The 13,254-nt window shown below is 41.2% G+C and overlaps 1 protein-coding gene across 1 annotated transcript in view; it reads right to left on the bottom strand.

Annotated features, from left to right (window-relative positions):
* DYNC1LI1 (dynein cytoplasmic 1 light intermediate chain 1) overlaps positions 1 to 12,968 on the bottom strand; it is a 35,129-nt gene extending 22,161 nt beyond the window's left edge. The window contains exons 1-2 of the mRNA XM_046675612.1: positions 12,565 to 12,968; positions 12,288 to 12,361 (exon numbers count right to left, since the gene is read on the bottom strand). Of these exons, the coding sequence (XP_046531568.1) occupies positions 12,288 to 12,361; positions 12,565 to 12,953 (463 nt within the window). The 5' untranslated portion in view covers positions 12,954 to 12,968. The remainder of the gene's footprint in view (positions 1 to 12,287; positions 12,362 to 12,564) is intronic.
* Between the last annotated feature and the right edge of the window lie 286 nt (positions 12,969 to 13,254).

Below are 13,254 nucleotides of genomic sequence, written 5' to 3'. Positions count from 1 at the left end.
ACTTAGCACAGGCTGTAAGGAACTCCAATGAAACCCTCTCTACTTACACAGGAGGAAACTGATGGCAGGCCACAGTCTCACAAAGATTGTGGGAGTATGGCAACAATCCAAGTCTGCCAAGAGAATCCAAATCAAACTCCTCTCTGCTCTCAAGAGAAAACAGAATAAGGAAAAAAACAGAATATCCTATTCCCAAGAATATTCTAATACTTAACCATGCCTGGCACAGAGAAGATTCTCAACGTGTTTCAGGAAGCATTTTGCTTCCTGAAACGAAATTTTTCTGGGAACAAAATTTATATCAACTACTCTTCTCCTCTCTTCAACTTTAACAAGATGTGGAAGTTACAGCTGGAAATTGAACATGCACATTTTACACATATTTTAAGCCCAAGTCCTAAGCCTCAATTATAATGATCATTTTCTGTAGCTTTCACTTTCTCTACACCTAAATGAACTCTGATATGATTTGTCTTGATGGCAAATGTGAACATGTGAATAGACCTATTTCATAAAAGGTCTAAAAAGGCCAATGAAGACATATTCTGTAAACAAAATCTCATTTGTTACCTACTATTTCCAGAAATCTTATGTGCAGTATTTGCAAAGATGTAGTCTCTTTCTAGGGTTATACATATCTTCAAATCACACAGTTTGTTAGACTGTTTTTTCTCTTTTTATGTCTTCAAGCATTTAATCCATAGCCTCCTGCTAGTTCTCTTCTCACTATACCAATGTACTAGTCAAAAGTGAACATTCATTAAGTTCATACTGTATTTTGATGCATTTCCCATCCTGCAGCTGAGTGATCTTCTAGAAACAATTTCATCACGCCACTCTCGCCCTTAGGACCCATTAGGGGATTCTAGTTACTGATATGAATGCTGAAGTATTTAGAAGGAAGCATACTGATAACTGTAATTTACTTTGAAATGCATCAAAAAAGAGGGAAATGGGACACAAGTGATAAAGCAAATATAGTTAAATATTAATGGTAGAATCTAAGTTTAGGTATATGAGTATTAACTGCAAAATTCCTTCAACTTTTCTGTATGTTTGGAATTTCCATAAGATGTCAGAAAAAAAACCCTTCAGGGTCTTCCTGCTGCTCTTGTGGTAAAGGGCAAACTATAAGGGCCAATACTCCTTAAAAAGGCCCTTTACCTTGCCTGCCCATCTGTCACCATGTCCCACACCCATATGCTAGGCTCCAACCATCCACAACTGCTTCCAGTGCAGCAGAGGCCTCAGTCTCTCCCAATCCTAGATCTTCACACATGACATCACTTCTTTCTGGAATATTCTTCCCTTCCCCTCCCCACATCCAGCAGAACCCTAGCTTATCCTTCCAGTCACAATTTAGTTTCCTCTAAGAAGCTTTCTTTGACTTCACAAGTCTGGTTAAGTGCCCTGTGTTCCCAAGAGCACACCGCACACTTACAACACTTCACTTCATTGCAGTGTGTCAGTTTATTCGTGTTTCCTCCAGCAGACTATAAGTGTGTCAAGTCTGTCCTCTTCATTCAACAAATATTCTTTGGGCAGGTTTTCTTAACAGTAAACAGGATATAAAGTTCTTGCTTTTAACGTGCTTATGGACAAGAAATTATCCTATTCTTAACAGCCACTGTCCTTGCTGGCTCACCAAAAAGAGAAACCACGGCTGTCATTGTCTCTTCAGACTGCAATAACAAAAATTCCATAGACTGGGTGGCTTATAAAAAACAGACATTTATTTTTCACAGTTATGGAGGCTGGAAGTCCAAGACCAAGGTGCCAGCACAATCAATGTCTAGTGAGGGCTCACTTCTGGCTCACAGACGGCTATCTTCTCACCCTGTCCTCACATGGCGGAAAGGGTGAGAGAGCTGTCCTCAGTTTCTTTTTTTAAATTTTGTTTTCTTTCTTCCTTTTTTTGGTGAGGACGATTGTCCCTAAACTAACATCTATGCCAGTTTTCCTCTATTTTGTATGTGGGACGCTGCCACAGTGTGGCTGGACAAGCAGTGCGCAGGTCCACGCCTGGGATCCCAGACCCACGAACCCTGGGCTGCCAAAGCGGAGTGTGGGAACTTAACTGCTTCACCACTGGGCCAGCCCATGACGTCTCTTTTATAAAGGGACTGATTCCATTCATGAGGGATCCACCCTCATGACCTAGTCTCCTACCAAAGACCTCACCTCCTAATGCCATCACATGGGGGGTTAGGATTTATATGAATTTTGGGGGTACACATTCAGTCTATAGTACCTGTCCTATACATAGAAGATCCTTTACCAATGTTCATATCTCTTAATCCCAACCACAGTCTCTATTTTCATAATTATATCTCATCTGTAACTGCTTGTCCTGGGCTTTTACCATAATCTATTAAAATAATTCATTACTCTTATCTCTAAAACTCACGCAGCTACCTCGCATCAATTACAGATCAATAAATAGTGTAAGCTCATAACACACACGTCCTTTACTAAACTTATGAAAGCTTTCTAGTCATTGGACTGAATTGTTGGTCCTTAGCTGCCTTGCCACAGCCAAGCTGAACTATGTTCGAAGACGTTAAAAAGTCCATCGTGAACCCTCTCTCTTTATTCTATTAGGCAATTAGAAGGATTAGAAGATGTTAAAATTCAGGATGCTTGTCTTTGGCATTGATAGACATTTAAGATCATCTTTAATGGCCAAACAATTCAAGAAAGAAATCACTATATTCGAAGTTATTTTTGGAAAACAAAACACAGAGTCTAATAATTTGAGGTGTAAAATAAAACAAAATAAAAATACCTACACATGTACTTCATTCCATGGACTTAATACACCTTTAAAGTGACAAGTACAGCAAAGTGGTCCGCGTAGTTTCAAACAATCTGAAAGAATTATCTCCCTATCATCTATAAACTGTAAGAAAGCTTTATCTTCAGTTCCCTGGCCTTCAGCTGGCAGTGAGACAGACACACTAGCTTTAAGTGTGCCAGCCAAACAGTTAATGATCTGTACACATACACTTACACAAGGAGAGTTCCTGTTTAAACAGACTAAGATGAAAGCCCTTCTATAAAGAAAGAACACTTTAGGGTGATGATGTTAAAATTAGTCTCTAAATATTTTATCGAAATTTGCATTTTTATATTATATTTTCTTAAAGAGGGCATATTTCAAAGGTGTTTTAAAACAAACCAAAACATTTCATTTAGATCAAATTTTATTATAATAAAGCTATTTTCATGTCCTCATGCAGGTGCTGGGAAACTTTTTCTCTAAAGGACTAGATAGTAAATATTTTAGGCTCTTCAGGCCAGGTCTCTGGCACACATTCATCTTTGTTTTTCCCCCCGACTCTTTAAAAATGAAAACAAACAAACAAAAACCCATTCTTAGCTTGCTGGCCATATAAAAACAACCAATTCCTGTCCTCATGAATGAACCAAAGCAGAAAAGATTTATTGATCAGAGTACAGTGAAATTATCCACAGCAAATAAGCCTGCATTCCAAATTATCTGTCTGAACTCTGTCCAAATAAGTCACTCTCTGTGAGCCAAATATAAGATCCAAGCACTTAAAAGAAATTTGGTTTTACTATAAAGCAATAACAGCCATCAATTCTCACTTCTTCTCAGTTCAGATTTGAAAACCAAATTGACCGCAAAAGAAAATCTCCTTAAACTCACAGTCATGAAAACATACAGTCATGTGCCATATAACAATGCTTCTGTCAATGACGGACTGCATCAACGATGGTGGTCCCATAAGATTAGCACCATACTGCCTAGGTGTGAAGCAGGTTACACTGTCTAGGTTTAGCGTGAGTACACCCTATGATGTTCACACAATGACGAAATCACCTAACGACACATTTCTCAGAACATATCCCCATCGTTAAGCTACATATGACTGTATAGGGACAAAGGTGTGTCCATGATACTGTTTATCTCCCCAACAGATCTCTAAACCAACAACAGGATGTAATGTCCATAAACTCTATATTGATAATTTAATTGAGAGGAAAAATGCAAAGATTCAGAAGATGTGATTTCTAACTGCAACACTGTCACCATTAGTAGTGTGAGCCTGGACAAGCCAAGTATTTCCGCTTGCTCTCTATCTTCTAAATACAGGGGGTAAAACCAGACGATCTCTATGGTGATGAATTTAAAGTTCTCTGACTATTATCATTCATTACTTCTTCAGTGATACACTAGAAAATTCCTTTATATCAACTGTATTTTTAAAAGATAACATAAAAACATGAATAATGAAAATGAGCAAAGAAAAACACCTAAGGACACTAATACATTAATAACAGCTATCTTGAACATTTCCAATTGAAGTGTTTGAAGTGTTTTACAAACAATATCTCACATTATCCTCAAATAATCCTAAAAGGTAAACAGTGTAATCTGAAAGATTAAGCACTTTGCTAGAGAAGGGTCAGGATTTGAATCCAGCAGCACTCCTAAACACTATAGACATCGCCTAGTCTTCTCCATCCAGCTCGAGGTAAACAGCGATGACAATAGGTAAAATTAAGCAGTACGCTGCCTCCCTTTTCTCCGAGTTTCCTCTCCTATTACTGTGGAAGGCTAAAGCACAGGTTTGTGCACCTGACATCTGCTTTCTATGCAGAGCTTTGTTTCACATTTCCACACCTCTGCTGGATACACTAGGTCCATGGCATCAAGATAATCAGGTCAGGAGAATTCTAGCCTGCCATTGTCCTTCTTTACCCAAGTGAGATATCAATATTGCAAAGCTGACATTTTTGATTTGGCCTTGCATGATGTAAAGTAAATCATCCTATTCTATCTGAAAGCTCTTGTGACAAGAGTCATGAAGGGTCTTCAGAGGAACTACTTTTGGGCTCAGACCTTCAGCATGTTCTTCCACAGGTTATCTGGATGATCCAAGTCGGGGGAGGACCTTTGGATTGCTCCCTGTTTCACAGGGAGCACCTCCTCCTTGCCTCAGCTGGCAAGAGCAAGGAGAAGCTGCTAATCAGCTGCCCCTGGTGCTTTTAAGTAAACATTTATGCCTGTTCAAGACCACATCCCTCCAATATGTCAGCAGTGCCTGTAGAGTAGAAAGTTAGACAAACCCAATTTTGAATTCTAACTCAGTTGTGTAACCTGGGACTCAAAACCCTCTTCTGTAACGCAGTAAACATGCTACATAATAAAGCACCTAGCAGAACATGCAAGTTAATAGGCAAAATACACGATCGCTCCCATTCCATGGGCTGGCCAAAGCCCTACCTCTGGATCTCACCATTCAGCAATCCATATTACAGTAAAAAAGAGAATTTATCCTTTAACATCTCCCTCACTCTCACAGACTGACTAGACACAAACCAAAAACCACTCAGTGTAATTCAATAAACATTTACCAAGGCCAATAAATGCTAAGCCCAATGGTTATTAACAGTTCCTATGTTCCAGAAAGTCAAAGTGACACTAAAACAATAGATCTTAATCAACAAATATGGTATATCTTATACAATTAAATTGCCTTTAAATTAAGGTGCCAATTTTTAACCCACCTACCAAGATACGCAAACATTATAATGAATAATCCTTAGTGTCAGCAATGGTGCTAGACAAATAAGTACTCTAATACTGATGGTGTGAATGTAAATGATACAACTTTCTTAGAAGACTGTTTGGCAATAGACAGAAAGATTGAAAAAACATATACTTTTGACTCAGCAAGTCAACTTGTAGGGATTTATCCCAAAGATAATACTGGGCAACCAGAAAATGAGGTATAACAATAATGATCTGTCTACCAATTATAATCATGGTATAGCCATACATATTATTCAGTCACTACAAGGGAGAAATCCTTATCTATTCTGATTTAAAAAACCCCCTGATACACTAAAAAAAAAAAAAAATCAGACTACAAAATACTCCATAAGGTATGATGAGTCTATTTTTCTAAAAACACAAATATACACATAGAAAAAATGAACACTCATTATCTCTACATGGTAAGATCATACGTTATTTTCATTTTCTTATATTTGTAGATTTTCTCTCTCTCTCTGGCAAGAAAACATGTAGTACTTTTATAACTTAAAATAGTGATGTCCAATTTTGAAATGAAGGTGTATTTTCTTTTGAGGAAGTTTAGCCCTGAGCTAACATCTGCCCCCAATCCTCCTCTTTTTTGTTGAGGAAGATTGGCCCTGAGCTAACCTCCGTGCCCGTTTTCCTCTACTTTATATGTGGGACGCCTGCCACAGCATGACTTGACAGACAGTGTACAGGTCTGTGCCCAGAATCCGGGCCTGCAAACCCCAGGCCACTGAGGCATAGCATGTGACCTTAACCACTAAGCACCAAGCCGGCTCTGAAATGAAGGTGTTTTTGACATAATTTCTTTTACTTCTTTTAACCCCATGGAGTATGAAAGAATCTCCATTTACAGGTCAGAAGGTTGTAATCTGCCCACAATCCCACAGCTTCAAATGGTAGTACAGGCTGATTCCCAGACCTGGTGCCTGCAGGTCAGGACTCCTTCCACCATACCTGAGCTGCCCCATCCCTTTTCACTGGGTTTTAACCACTGCAACACATTCCCTCAGTCTGCAGCCTGCAGAGTTCTTCTCCTCAACCTAATCAGCAAAATTTTGCTCAGTACCACCTTTTCCACAAAATCTTAGGTGACTTACTTATCAATTATTTCATATTTGATTTGTACTACTTCGAGTCTTTTCCTACCAGAACCTATAAGCTCCTGGAGGGGAGGGACTGAGTCTTAGTCAGCCCTGTTTTCTTCAGATGACTCAGCAAAGTATTTTATGCATCACATGATTGTAATAAATGTCTGATGAACGAATGAATAGAGAGGAGGTAATCTGTGAAGTCTTTCTAACAGCCACTGCCTTGACTTTACAAGTAAGGAAAATAAGGCCCAAAAAGGTTAGTCCGTGGCCATTCACTTATTAATAACAGTCTAATGCTGGACTTTGGTCCTTTCTTCTTCCTAATTCAAGGCTTCTCTTTGTTTTGCATTTTCAAAGTGCTTTTGCTGACATTCTCTCTCACATGGACTTCATACCAGCCGAATTAACACTCTACTGGCCTACATCTGCAGGTCTACCAACTCTTTTTTCTGTTTTTGACAGGCAAACATTGGAGTAAATACATGAGCTCCTCTTAACACTTTAAACCTACGTTCAGGCTATATTTTGACCTGGAATAACAATGATACTTTGAGTAAAAGCTGGTCATCATTCAGACATTTATTTACTGAGCACCTATTATGTGCCAAACATCACATTCGATTAACCAGAAACTTCTATTAACTTGCATCCATGCTTACTGATAAAATTGATGTCCATAATAACCTAAAGTAGGGGATCCACAAACTTCAGCCCACAGGCCAAATCTGTTTTTGTAAATAAACTTTATTCAACACTGCCATACCCATTCATTTATGTACTGGCTATGGCTGTTTTGGAGCTGCAAGGGCAGGGCTGAGTAGTTATAACAGAGAACACATAGCTCACAAAGCTAAATTATTTACTATCTGGCCCTTTATATAATAAATTGCTGACCTTGATGAATAAAATACCAATATGCCACTGGACTCTCAAAACATTTTATATTTGGTGTATTTTTAGTAGGAGTAACACATAACATGCAATAAATAATTTTATGTTAATCCTTTGAAAATCACCAATCCAGTATTATATATGCAGTAACACTCTATTCCTTGCATTACACTCCCATAACCAATTACGCCAAAAAATATTAACATACTTCAACTGATAAAAATCTGTTTCCCACAAGTCATGGTACCTTGATGATCTTTAATCCCAGCTTCTCACAAGAAGTTTCAGACTGAACAATCTCATTATTTTTAGAGTCAATTCTCCCAGAGAAAACTATTCACTTCCTTGACAAGTTACTTTTCTGACCAGATCTCTAGCTCCACTGTGTATCTTGAGGTTTCCTACTTGCAATAATTCAAGCATAACAGAAGCTAGTTTTGTTCCTGAATAAGAAAGAAGACTGGTTCAAACATACCTCCTGAGGATGCTCAGCATTGTGTGGGACTTTCTTGGCTGCACAATACCCTGGACTAGCGCCTTCAGGGAAAACTAGAGACTCTAGATTTCTTCCCTGGGTGGAAGCAAAGAGCCCACATCTACAGCGCAAAGTTTATTAATTTAAACCCAATCGCAGCGTCTTCAAAACATTTCTTTAAAAATATTTAATAAGTCCACTCATAAGTGGAACTTAACATATAGACAAGGAGAACTGATCGGTGGTTACCAGGGAAAAGGGGGGGTGGGGGGAGGGCACAAAGGGTGAAGCGGTATACCCACAACATGACTAACAATAATGTACAACTGAAATCTCACAAGATTGTAATCTATCATAATCTTAATAAAAAAAAATTTAATAACTCACAACTTTTAGAATAAAAACAAATGACAATGTCAGATCAGACAAGGCTTCACAGATCACTAAATCCGCACCTCAATTTACAGAAGAGAAAGATGAGGCTTACGTGATTTGCCGAAGAGCCAACTAGTTTTCATTAATTCATGTGGGCCTCAACTCCTAAAATTATACTTATGTCTGATCTATAAGGCAGACACTGTGCTGGGGGTCAGGAGTACACATATATATTAATAGACAATGAATTCAATTAATCTAAATCAACAAGATTTTTTCAATGAAACAGATACATCAGGGGAATCATATAAAATTAATTAGTAACTGCTAAACATCTACTTTTCCTACAAAGAAAGCTCTCTTTTTCCTTTAGGGAGACAGTCCAGTGTACAGGTTAAGAATACTGGCTCTGGAGCCAAGCTGTACAATTTAGAATCCTGACATTGTCTCTTTCTGGCTGTGTAACCCTACGGCCATTTACTTAACAACTCTGTTCCTTGATCTTTAAGAGGATAACCAGAGTATGTAAACAATCCTTACATGGCTGGTACATGTAGGTGCTCTATAATGTTAGGTATCACTACTGTCATTTTCCTTAGGGAGTTTTCTTATCAAAACATGGGAAAGTAACCAAGATACGGAGAAAGTACTCTTAAAAGCAGCTATTAAACTATAATTACAATTACTGTAGTAAAAATTGTTTAAACATACAGGGTAAAGAGGAAAAAACAGTTCTTAAAAGGACAATTTGTAAGTTAAATAATATTTAAAATACATGCACAAGAAGTTTTGCCTTTAATATTAAACATAAACTTTACTGAAGCTCATTCTCAAGATCTTTCAAGAAAGAGAATGGTTAAACACTAATGTCACAGTGTTTCTGGGTTTCACCAGGGGTCAGGCCTAGGTAGATTAAATGACTGCTCAAACATAAGTGCTGTGACCACAGTGGTGTCCCTCAATACGTTACATCCTAGAATCCAACAAATATTCGGGTTTTACTTTAAAGCAATTCCTAGTACTTTGACTCAAAGATAGCCTTCTTAAAAAGTTATGCAGTAAGAAGAGTATATGGCGCACTCTCCCTTGCAGGGACTTCTAACAAGTTGGAGAGTCATGTCAGAATCACAAAACATGGGGCCCTTATAGCTGTGTAACCTTGGAAAACTCACTTAACATGTCTCAAAAATTTATTACCTATCTATAAATTGGTGCTAACATCTACCTCCCAGACTTGAGGAGGGGGCACTAAGATTTCGAAGACAATGCTTTGAGAATGGCTCATACACATGCATACATTGCTAGTCCCTACCCTTTTCTCCCATAAACAGTGGCAGAGCAGGCCATGCAGCAAGCAAAGGTTAAACGGCAATTTCTGTCCAGGGTACATAAGCCTTAATCATCATTCCTATTCTAGGTTGTCTCCAGAAATGCAAAAGTTTGTTATATTCTCAGACTTGGTTTTTTAAATACAGGACTCCAGAGATGACCATAATTCATGAAAGACACGTTAGAGCCAAGCATCTTCCTGCCTAGCACCTTCAAACTCATAACAAAGAAAACTACAATCCCTATTTCTGTTTCTTCCCTCCACCAGCATAGATTGAATGCCGCCATAATGTGTGATAAAATGTCTTTAAGCAATCTTTAGAAGTATTTCAGAAAATTAATCCTATTTATGTAACCAGTATAAAAATCTGCTATTAGTCTTCCACAGCTGAAAAGAACTTTGATAAAAATCCTAATAGTACTCAAAGAAAAATTTTAAATTTCAAGCTCATATAGCTTGATACCAGATGAAGATTTATGAACCATTAAGCTCATAAAAAAAGAAATTTAATCTATTCTAAGTATGAAAGGTTGGAAGAGCCTGGGGCCTCTAAGTATATTCAGTCGCAAGCACTGACCCAGTGTCAAAAGAAGGTTAAAAAGGGGGGGGGGACGGGACAAAAAAAGTGTGGTGCGACCTCAGTGCAGATCAGGAACATCAAGAAATGAAGAAAACTGTCACTTTTGTTTCACTACAAACAGAATCATCTAAGCAATATCTAATGCACATGAATAACTGGGAGGAACTTATAAATGAGAACAAAGTTATGGAATCTTATCTTTACAATGACAGTATTTGAAAAGAATGTTATTTAACTTAGATTAATTAAAATATAATCCACTTCAAGGAGGTCACACTGTCTTAAGTTTATTTTAGTTTAGTGAGTAATAGTAATTTGTTTAAATTAGTAAACTTAAAACATTTTCTGAAAAATTTTTTGCTTATCTCTGCCCTATAAATATCACTTACGTAGGCAGTAATTCAATTTTTTTTTAAAGATTTTATTTTTTCCTTTTTCTCCCCAAAGCCCCCCAGTACATAGCTCTATATTTTTAGTGTGGGTCCTTTTAGTTGTGGCAGGTGGGATGCCGCCTCAGCATGGCCTGATGAGCAGTGCCATGTCCGCACCAGGGATCCGAACCCGTGAAACCCTGGGCGGCCGAAGCGGAGCGCGCGAACTTAACCACTCGGTCACCGGGCCGGCCCCAGTAATTCAATTTTTAAAAAGTTCTGATAAAAAACTATTTTCTAATCCAGTTAAAAGAAATCTATCACAAAAAGTTACTGTGCTATTATCACTTTACAAACATCATCTCATTCAGTCCTCCCCACACCCTAGGAGGCAGACATTATTATTTCTATAATATCCATTTTAAAGATGAAGAAACTGAGGCTTACAAATGTCAAGGAACTCACTTATGATCACACGGCTAGTATGTTACAGGGTCATGACTGAACCCAGGTCAAGCTGCAGCAGATGCTTTTAATCACATTAAAAACAAAGGCAAAAACTAATTTTTCAACTAGCTCCATGTAACTTTAAAGAAACTCAAGAATCATATATTCTAGATTGGGAGCAGTTAATGCAAAAAAAGTAATTTGTTTCTATCGAAACACTCCTATTAAAAGTAGACCCTGTCAAGTAGCACTTGACTTTGTTTCCTTATGTTTTTAGATGTACATAACAAAAATAGTCTTGAGACACCAACACTGAAGTTTTAAAATTTAACCACCATCTTCTAAGTCAAACTTCAATCTCTCACATTTAAAGAATATGGAAGAAATCTCTCCTCTAAATGACTCAGGAGCTAAGCCTGCAAAAATGTGAACCTGTGAATTGCTCTCCCTCCCCGCGCTTTACGCCCGCCCTCAGAATCACTAAAGAAACAAAATACATAACTTCCAGAGAGCAGAAGGGGATACAGAACAATCAGGAGAACTGAGACGTTAGACCATTTCCCCTTATTACATCCATTTGGCTGAAGGGATTGAACTAGAAAGGTGTTCCACTGCCCTTCACAAATTTCAGAATTATAAGTGACAGTTAAAAAGGCAGCTGCAACACGAGCCCACTGTAACCGAAAAAGCTGAATCAAACAAGAACATTTATCACGACTACCAGGTCTCATTTCTAGCTTCTCTGTCAACTATACAGAATCAGCTATTAAATATTAATAGCATGCCATTTGCACTGGAGCTCTTGAGAAGAGCCTTCTGATATCAATTTTTGTCGTGAAAGAAAAAGTGTCCTTTTCTACGTAAACCCCAAACCACAGGAATCCCTCAGATGGGCTCCTGCACTCGGTCCTTCTCTGGGAAGGCTGTCGGGGCCACCCCCACATCCAGGGGAGGAGAAAGGGCTCTGCGGAGGGCAGGTCCCTGCAGGTCCCGGGGCAGGGGTCCCCGTTCCCCTTCTTCCCCAGCTGTCAGCGACGAGCCGGGCAGCGGGGCGGGGCAGGACCCGCTTTCGGCACAAAGCGGGCGGGCGGGCCAGGACCCGGGCCGGGGTGTGGGCCGGCCGGGGCGGGGCGGAGCGAGGCGGGGGACACTTACCCAGCAGCAGTACGTTCTTCCCGGCGGGGAGCTTGGAGCGCGAGCGGGTGGAGACCTCGCTGAGGATGCAGGACCTAACGGGGAGCAAGGCGCACGCTGAGCCGGGGGCCGGGGCCGCAGCGCGGGAGGGACGGAGCCGGCCTCGACGCGCCCGGGAGGGGGCTGCCGAGAGCGCAGTGGCCTGGGCCCGGCGCCGAGCTCCTGCGGGTACGGGATCCCGAGGGGTCCGCAAGGCCGGGAGTGCCCGCGGGGACCCAGGGAGGGGTGGGGTCGTTACCAAAGGTTCTGCCCGTCCTCGTCGTCGCCGGCTGCGGCGCCGCCGTTGCCCGATGTGAGCTCGTTGGCCAAGGGGCCGCCCGTGTAAGTCGAGGCTAATCCCGCCGGAGAGGAACCGAAAGAGCCGACTCGCCCCACGGCCGCCATCTTGGTGGGGAACCACACCACTCCCGGCAAGGCTGAATGAGAGAGGCGGCGGCGGCGGCGGCGGCAGCGGGGCGGCGGGAACCCGGATATGGAGCGTTCGGCGCACGGGAGCGGGGCGGGCTCTGCGGGGGTGACGCCCCGGGCCCTGCAGGGACTGACAGAGCGAGCGAGGACGGACTGCGCGTGCGCTACAGGCTGGCGGGAGCGCGTTGTCGGGGGGGGGGGAAGGATGCGCGTGCGCATGCGTGGGCGGCCGCGCAGGCCGCTCTTCTGCGGCTCCAGGCTTCTTGAGCTGAACCTGTTGAAGCGCTTCCCGCCGCCCCACCCGCAGCCCTGGGCTGCAGCAGGGCAGGTTGGGGTGTGTCCGGTGAATAGTGCTCCCTCCCACTCTTCAGTTGGGTCCACAAAACCCGCAGCCACCGTGGAATTCCTGCGCTGTCATTGCCGTCCCACTAGCATTCAGGCTGAGCGCCACTCCCTCGCCTACACCGACGCCTTATCGGCTCCAAGATGGAAATGGGCCGCCGCGCTGCAAGAGGGTGTT

The sequence above is a fragment of the Equus quagga genome, chromosome 1, assembly GCF_021613505.1.
Source record: "Equus quagga isolate Etosha38 chromosome 1, UCLA_HA_Equagga_1.0, whole genome shotgun sequence".
Classification (NCBI taxonomy): Eukaryota; Metazoa; Chordata; class Mammalia; order Perissodactyla; family Equidae; genus Equus; species Equus quagga.
Note: the sequence above shows the minus strand (reverse complement) of the source record. Positions and strands in the feature narration are given on the sequence as shown.